At 40.5% G+C, this 9,066-nt stretch overlaps 1 protein-coding gene across 5 annotated transcripts in view; it reads right to left on the bottom strand.

The window, feature by feature from the left end:
* Positions 1–1,082: 1,082 nt before the first annotated feature.
* The window catches only part of LOC117550154 (ryanodine receptor 3-like), a 148,992-nt gene continuing 141,008 nt past the window's right edge, over positions 1,083–9,066 (bottom strand). For all 5 annotated transcript variants that reach the window (XM_034222497.1, XM_034222498.1, XM_034222500.1 and 2 more), the window contains 11 exons: positions 8,356–8,486; positions 8,216–8,258; positions 7,508–7,635; positions 7,372–7,432; positions 7,094–7,240; positions 5,859–5,993; positions 5,101–5,257; positions 4,869–4,933; positions 3,741–3,841; positions 3,040–3,091; positions 1,083–2,122 (listed from right to left, as the gene is read on the bottom strand). In XM_034222497.1, the coding sequence (XP_034078388.1) occupies positions 2,027–2,122; positions 3,040–3,091; positions 3,741–3,841; positions 4,869–4,933; positions 5,101–5,257; positions 5,859–5,993; positions 7,094–7,240; positions 7,372–7,432; positions 7,508–7,635; positions 8,216–8,258; positions 8,356–8,486 (1,116 nt within the window). In that variant the 3' untranslated portion in view covers positions 1,083–2,026. The remainder of the gene's footprint in view (positions 2,123–3,039; positions 3,092–3,740; positions 3,842–4,868; positions 4,934–5,100; positions 5,258–5,858; positions 5,994–7,093; positions 7,241–7,371; positions 7,433–7,507; positions 7,636–8,215; positions 8,259–8,355; positions 8,487–9,066) is intronic.

Genomic DNA, 9,066 nt, shown 5'->3' with positions numbered 1-9,066 from the left:
TTGGGCAGTATGGCAAGATCACAAAGAAAATAATGCATACTGAATTCAACACAGATAAGGGGCTAATACTTAAACTAAAAAATAAAGCTATATTCATTTTACACCACCAATATTTACCATTTCATGTAAAAACCTGTTTCTACCTGAAGAGGAACATTGGGAATAAAGTGTAAAAATCCCCCTGGGTTCTGTTATTCCACTTTAAGTCTGTGTCTGTGTCCATTTGTCAAATGGATCACGGCTCTATGTTGAAGATCAAGCCCCCAACCAAGCATTTAGAGCAACATAAAAGGCCTATCCTTGTCTTTTGATAGCATAGAATAAAAACTTCAAATTGATTTTCCTCTGATATTGCTTTTGCTTTTCACTCAAATCCTTTACTAGGACAGTCACAGCTTTTTAAAAACACTTAGTGACGAATGTAGCTTTTTCATCTTGTTAATATACACTTTTTGGAACGATGATGTTAAAACTGTCACTTTTAATTTTAGAAATAATTTCCTCACAGTGCTGGAACAAATAAAAATCCAGTCAATACGTTGGAGCTGTTACAGGCGTTAAGTTGAGGAGTTGAGGAGGCAGAGCTGCACTCAGCGGCAGGCTGCAGCGCTGTGTGGTGCCTGAGGTGTGGTGACGTGATGCGAGCTGACAGGTGGCACCATGGGTAATGGGGCTAAAACTCCCATCATACAGCCCACTGAGGCCCCATCCTAACTCTCCGACCAAACCAGAAGTGCACATCTACTCACTCCGTGCTACTTGAGTAATCAAAGCTGCAGGATGGTCACAGTTATTAAATAGCTTTGAGGTTTGTGTTGAGTAAAATTAACTAAGAACTGAAGCCAAAGGCTGCTTGCACAAGGAAGGTATTTTACTTTTGAAAGGATTTGGATTATCTGCAGAGGCAGATGTTCCTGCTGCTGATTGTGCGACTGAGATGACTCACTCTAGATTAGAAATCACTTTTCCTGTTATGATGTGGAGGTGAACAGATGGAGGAAGTTGAAAAATACTTTTAGAGGGTATATTTACAATATCATACACAAGTCCACAAATCCAAATGAATTGAACAAACGTGAATATTTCTTGCACTAATTTCTTTAATTTTTTACTTTAAAAGAAATGCACAGATCAGCAAAGCTACTACATACAAATGGCCATACAATAGCTATTACATTTTGTTCTTTTTTGAAGGTGTTCAGTTAGTTATGCTGCATTCAGCAAAAGCATCGGTCAAATCCAACCAATGCTGTTCTTCCATGTTCAAATGAAAAAGTTCAGCCACAAACTACACATCTGGACAGCTACTTGTATCTGCTCCAGGAGAATTACTGTACTTACATACAATAAAGAAGAAACAAAACTTTTGCATAGCTTCATTGTAATGTAGATACAGTACTGTAAGGCACTTCATGAAGAAATTAGGCATTTATTTTCTTAAACCCTATGTAATAAACATTTTTGCCACTTCATTCTAAAACATCATCTCAATATGCAAGGTTACAACATCTTGAAAAAAAATTCTCATATCACATTTTTGCGCACTATGTAAATCTACTGAACTCCTCCATTATTCTTTTGGCATTAAGTCTCAAGTTCAACATTTTCAGAATATTGAAGTTGGGTTCTTGTGCATAATATGACTGACACATTGTCCCATAACCCCACAAAACCCAGTGTTTCTCAAAAAGACAAAACTAAAAATTGTGCAATGATTTGGGGTTATGTGGAGTAAAAGGCAACACGCTGTCAAAGACGAGTCCCAAATTAAAATACATCTTAATTTCTGGGCGAGTGACAGGTCGTTTCCTCATGGACTGCTGCCGCACCAACAAAGGTACACCGAAGTCGAGCGGGAGACATTTCTCTTGTTAGATAAAAAAGTAGCTTTGTTTCGTCTCTCCTCAAGCCAGTCTGAAGCGTTGGCGGGATGACTGTGTGTTGTTGTAGTGCAGCAGCTGTATGCAGGACTACATGTTCCAGCAGCCCACATTATTTGAATAGAGGTAAAGAGGATGCATCTGCTCTATCCAAGCTGATCTTCGTACTGCTTGCGGAAGCAGTCTCCGGCTGGGAAGAAATCCCAGCAGCGCTCCTGGTACATCTTCCACACATAAGACTCCTTCAGTCAGACACATACAAAGACAATTATAACTCAAAATTAAGTGACAATAGACACTTAACTTGCTTCAATTTAATATCCTAGTACATGTTGATTGCGGTGTTGCTAGTTTGCGTATTGGAGGCGTTATCATGCATAAGGCTTAGTGGTTGAGTTAATGCCAAGTACTTTTGACGAAGGAATTCCAACTGCCATTATAAATAGGTCAATATGGCATCAATAATAAGAGTTAACAAACAACAAAACAACAGTGGCTTTTGCCTCGTTATTATGCCTTCACGCCAGACTTCTGTGTGCAGATGTTGGTAGTTTTTTAATGATGAAAAACAAAGCATTTAAGATAGGTACAGAAGTTTTCAGGTAGCTATGGAGTTGTCGGGTATAAGTGTCAGTGTGCAGAAATATTTTAAATATTTTTCAGCACTAAGCATTTTTACTTCCAGGATTCAAAGGTTTAAAGCAGTTTACCGAGCTTCGCCAGTCATTTGTCATAATAACCATAAATGGCTATAAATGCAATTTTACATTTTGTGAATATACTTGAATAACATGCAGACATTTCAAGTTTCACCACAGATGTCATATTTTTATAATTGTGAGCTGAATTGAGCAAATATAATGGTTTCTATGGAATCATCTGAAACAAGCCACTGCATTATTTTATCTATTCATGTAGAAACAAGATATGATCGTGATAATGCCTGAAATATATAATTGAATATTAAGTAGACCATAAAACAGGTCTGTAGTTTGGTTAAAATAAAACAATGACATTTTAAATTCAACAGCGATATGTATCTATTTCCCCTAAAATCATTCAGCCCAGACAGCAGCCCATTATTTGTGACAGTGACAAGATAAACATCAGGATGATTTCCTCCTCAGAGAAATGTCATCAGTGACAAGTCGTACTGTACCTGGCCAGTGTGCTCCGTCTCGTCCTTGTTGATGAGGTACATCAGGAAGAACCTTTAGAGAAAGACGATGACACAAAACTAAAATGTCAGACCAAAAAAAAGACAAGCTTTGTCCTAACTAAATACCTCCAACACCGCATTAATGGTAAATGTCACTTTCTTTGTTACCAGGAAACAATTTCATGACGCAAGTGCAAAGTAACAGCACCCCATCTCCATCAGCCAATCACCTGTTGTTTCCTAAATCAAATGTAAATGGCAGCGGGCTGCTGTATCTCTGCGGGCATCGCAGCCTGCCAAATCCTGATGAATACTGTATGAGGGCACGCCATCACAAACCTATTTTTCAATAAAGTTCATGGCATTAAATAGTAATGAAGCAACATAATGAGGTCGCTGTTGTATGCTCCGGCCAGCTGCCTCTGAGCACAAATGGACTGAGACTTTTCTATTGTCACAGGAACACTGGCTGAGCGGGGGGGGGAAACACAGGGGCAGATGGAAAGAATACCTGAAGGGATCTAATGTTCTGCATCACTGCGGCTATTAGCAGCCATGACGCTGTAGTAACGTGCTAAAGCCATCAGTCATGGGGTTCAATTACAGAGAAGAAGCACTACAAGTAAGTGAGAGACAATTGTGTTTACCACATTTGAAATAGCAAGTCAAATATGTAAAATGCCTGGAAGGGGAATACTTACAGGTAGTTGGCCAAATTGTGCTCTTGTAAGGTGTGAGTCTCAAAGCCGTGAGGTGTTGTGTCGAAGTAGTCGTTGCCGATCCCACAGATGAAGCATTTGGTCTGAGGACAGAACATTAAAAGATAATTACAACACCTGCTCTCTTTTCAGCATTTTGCATTATTGTTGAAGGGAAACTTTACTCATTTTACTTGCAATGCTAGAACTACGGAGCTCGCAAACAGTTGTCTAAAGTCTTCTGAAGTGTGAAGAGATAATAATAATAATAATGGCTTCAGAGTTATCCTGGCTAACTTCATTCAGTCATACTTTAAACAAAAACAGTCACTGCAACCTTTTGAGGACCAAAAGTGTGCTCTGACCTTCTGCTGACTGACTGCTGTTGACTGAAGAGAGATGGAGAGCTCAAAAAAAGAAGTAGGCCTCATGTTTAAACTCAACATATCCTGAATGGGAAAGGAATTTCTAACGGACAGTGTTTAAGTTAAGGACTCACTTCCTGTTATGTACCAGATTTAATATGATATCATGACAATTTAAGGAAAAAGTACAAATGATAAAGATGTATTCCTTCCTTGTCTTGTCATGAGAAAGGTTAAGGTCATTTACAACTGAAAGAGGATGTATTTGATCGGCTGTGTTCTTTTGTAGATTCACCGTCATACAGTAAACAAAGTCACTAAAGCCATTTTCACAGAAGCACTACAACCCTGAAATTATCTGCAAATAATAATCTATAACATTAGTTGAGAGCCTAAATATGAGAATTTGAATGTCTAATTGGAAATCGAATTGACTTCACCTAGCCAACTTCACACAAAGTCTGTGTAATGTTCAAAACCAAATAAAACATTCAAGGGTGAAGAGGAAGGGTCAAATACTCAAAAAAGTCTAACTAGAGAGATGCCGTGATTCAGGATTACAAAACCAGTATTCCTGGTAAGCAAAAACACTTCTGACACGGACAATGTCCTGTTGTGTGAGACATGGTTAAAGGGAAACTAAAGACATTGTCCAGAGCTCATATGAAAAAAATTGCTTAAATCATAATGTTCCTTGAGAGGACAACCCACACCTGCTCCCCCTGACCCCTTCAGCAGTATGAGTTAGAATGAAATCTCCCCTCACCTCCATGTCCTCTTTCACTTGTTCCTGCTGGTCTCTCAGCTCTCCAAAGGCATCGATGATCAAACCTGCAACCACAAAGCCCATCATAAATACTGTATCAATGCAATCACAAAATGTAACCCTTCACTTCCTTGAAAAAGAGTAATAGTATGTTTTGGAGGGATTTTTAGTTCGGTAGAAAGACACACACAAAAAGAAATACTTAAAAGTGTGAGTGAGCGCTGAAGCTCACCCTGGATGATGGCCAGGAGGATGACGATGACGAAGAAGAAGAAAGTTATGTCAAACAGGATGCGGTAGAGCTCATAGGGGTCACCAGCGGGGTCCTCGATCTCATCCCCGATGCCCCCCCCGGCTCTCACCCCGACGTACATGTGGAACAGGTAACACTGTGGGAACATGGAGGCAAGGTGAGTACAGACCTCTGCAAGTCGGAATGTTTTATTTATTATTTTAAAGGTCCCCTATTATACTGTTTATCATCAATATATTATAGGTCTCAGATATATACAAAACATGTCTCTGAAGTGTTTGGCTCCAAATACCAAACAGATCATTGTAGCATCCCATAATCCCCTCTGTTTCAGCCCTGTTTCAAAAGTGCTGATTCTCTGTCTGTTACTTTAGATGAAAATAAGGAGCCCCTCCCCACGCCCCTCTGAGAGATATTTGGTTAAAAAGAACACAATGGTGCTCTAGAGGAGATTCAGGTGATAAGGTGGCTGGTGTTACCTTGGTTGGTGATTGGCTAATGGTTACACAAGCCAAAAAACTCGTTATGAGATCATAAAGTGGCCACAATCTGATCAGCTCATTTTCAGACAGGTTTTTATATAAATGGATCAGGACAAAAAGAGAGAGAATCTTTGTTCCTGAAACTTCCAGAATCTCTTTACACAGAGGGGGGGACACATGTTTATGTATAAAAGACATGAAAAAGTGGATTTTGCACAACAGGTGACCTTTAAATAACTTATGATTGCTACTTACAGTCATCATGTCGTCACACTTCATATCTGGCTCATCCTCGTCTTCGCTCTTATTGTAGAACTTCCTGAAGAAGTTGAAGGCCACCACAGTATAGAGATAGACCACAACTGCCAGCAGGCCGACCGTCAACACCAGCTGAAGAGAGACACAGACGTCAATCAGAAAAATGTCACTTCCAACTTCCTGGGGTAGAAGACACACTAGATAAGCTGCCGGTAAGAAAGGACGAGTTCAATGAGTTAAAAGAACATCATAAAACACAACATCAGTTTTGTATTTATATAAATAATTATTTTCAACAGATTCAAAGCTCTTGATGTAGCTCCTGCACCAATGAAACTAAACAGCAATAACAGTGGAAGCAACAGTAAGCTGCATTGGTTTTCCCGCTGTGATTGATCTGGCCGCAGACAGCTGAGTGTGGGAGGTGTCGGCGATTCCTCACGGCATCGCAATTTGGGTGCACTCCCACCCTTGGAGATTGAGTTGACATTACATTCTGATTTGTGCCTGTGGTCAGTTGACATGACAATCCCCTGCAAGGATTTACAGTCAGTGAAACAAAGGGATTGAGCTATTTGAACTCAAATGCCAAGGGATACTGGGTGAATCTAAATGAATGTGTATGCGTCCTTCCCTGCTCTCCTTAAATCTCTCTCTTTTGACTTAGTTCTCCCGATCTCCTCACAGGGGGAATTAAAGGTACTATAATTGACGAAACACATACAATATTTGCTGGTTGACACGTTATTGCTCAACCGAGCATCAGGTTAACATCCCTTACAACACGATGCACAGAAGGTGACACAAGACACTAATGCAATACCTCTGTGTACAGAAAATCTGAAAAAACATAATTCCACCAGGAGTAGATGGATCAAATCAGAGTAAAGAGGCGGTTATAATGAAGGGGATGTCAATTTTGCTAATATCAGATTTAGGTGTAGAGTCATTCTGTACCCTGGTAGTCAAAAAATGCTTAAAGCAGCTTTAAGTTTGTAAAAGAAACACCCCCTTACACAATTCCGCAGCAGATCACAGATAGCAGAGAGCCTTGCCAGTAGTACGACCCACACAATGCCATCTGTGGGGCAGGAACATACAAACTGTGACAAAAGTGTCTTGTGGTTGCACATCAGACTGTAAACAGACGGTGGTTACAACCCGACCCTGACCACTAACTCCGCAGTGCCCCCTACAGCTCAGAGGAAGATCTGCGTCCTCCTCATCAATACCTGTTTGCCATTATGTGTGACGGAGGAGAGGATGGTGCGGAGGGTCTTGAACCCCATGGCGATGTCCAGCAGGTGAGCAGCAAAGAAGAAGTTGTTGTAGTGACCCAGGATGGACATGGTGGTGTACCACACTAGATACAGGAAGGACTGGCAGGAAAACACAATGAGAAATTAATCAGAACCCATCTGTCTGGTTATAAGATCATCATCAACCCCTCCATCAAATCAGTCACCATATAACCTCAAATGGAAACACGCTAAGCTGTATTCAAACTTACATTGTCCGTAAACACCACTCCCAATTTCCACACATGATACTTTGTGTCGATTGAGCTCAACCTGGCAAAAAAAGGGTTGATGTTAGAGGTTTATATTTTCGATATGACATCTATTGCTTTATGTCTAATCCCTCACCATGACACAAGCGAGGCCTCTTTGGCGACAGTTTCCTCTGTAGGGTTGAAATCAAGGGCGCTCTTATCCATCCCCAGCAGCTCTGCTATCCTCTCAGCTCCATACAGGTCTCCGTACTTTTTGATCACCTACAGAAAGCAGCAAAAACCAAAACAAAGTTAAAGTGGACCTATCATGCTATATTTGAAACATATATTGTAGGGCCATACCTATATAAAGCATGTCTGTGAAGTTTGTTTTTCAAAATACCAAACAGATCATGCATTTTAGCCATGCCTCATTTCGCTCTATTTGCTCTTTTCCAGCCCTGTTTTTGCAAGGGCTGATTCTGCTTTTGTGGCAGACTACAGCGCCACTTACAGGCCTGGCATATGTACTACAGCGTCTCCAGCGCTTTCGAGCGGTCTCTCATTCCCCTGATAGGTGGAGAGTTGCCCATATAGGCGGAGCACCCCTTTTCTGACGTCAGAAAAATTCAAATAATAATCAGCTTCGTTGCAGCCCCGTTTTTAGAGATTTGGGTATGGAGGAAAAGAGAGAGGGTTGTGTTTCTGACACTTGGTGATTTCCCTGACACACCGAGGGACACATATTCATGTATAAAAGACGTACAAAAGTGCATTTTGCATGATAGGTCCCCTTTACGTATCACCAGATGGGGTTTACAGTGTGTTTGCATAACAGATACAACAAAAATATTGCACTTACTTTGCGTTTGACAAATTTGTCCCAATAGTTGTTGGGGAAGGATCTGGTACAAACAGGAAAAAACAAACAAACAAGTTTTAATCCTTTGTTAATAATAAATGATGACTCAGAGGTGAGCAGCTTTACTGTGGTTGACTCACGGAGTATTGATGACCAATCTGTCCCACTGCCCTTTGATGTCATCGTCTGACGGCTGCTCTGTGATGTAGAGGCCGGCAAACTCCAACTTCCTCGCTATCTCCTTCTCACGTTTGAACACCACCAGGGGCACCTTGGACATAAAGAGAGTATGGCTGGATTGTTAGTGCAGCAAAGGAAATGACCAACAGTTACGTATTTCGCAGCAGCCTCCCCCTCACTCTGGAACTCCCTCCCCAGCCACATCCGATCTGCCAACACTCTCACATCATTCAAACAATCCCTCAAAACTCACCTTTTCACTTTTGCCTTCAACTCCTAATCCACTAACCCCTCAGCCTTATTCCACCTAGCTTAGCACTTTTTACTTTTGTTGTTATTTTTCTTCTTTGCTTGCTTGTAAAGCGCTTTGAGCACCAGGAAAAGCGCTAATACATTTGATTTATATATAAATCAAATGTATTATTATTATTATATATTAATGTGTTTCATATCACAAGTGTTGCTTATCCAGACAGCTTAAAGGGACACAGGGGGCATGAGTGAGTGTGTATGCCTGTGAACACAGGATAGTCACCTGGTTAAATAAAGGCTACAAATAGAAGCGTTATTATAAAAAAAGATACTTGATTAGAAAAAAAAACTTGTTTACGTTTTTGACTTCCAAAATGTGTTTACAATTCCTATTTGGCCCATTTGCAAAATGCTACATT

The sequence above is a fragment of the Gymnodraco acuticeps genome, unplaced genomic scaffold (genome assembly GCF_902827175.1).
Source record: "Gymnodraco acuticeps unplaced genomic scaffold, fGymAcu1.1, whole genome shotgun sequence".
NCBI lineage: Eukaryota > Metazoa > Chordata > Actinopteri > Perciformes > Bathydraconidae > Gymnodraco > Gymnodraco acuticeps.
The sequence above is the reverse complement of the archived record's forward strand: the minus strand, read 5'-3'. Positions and strand labels throughout refer to the sequence as shown.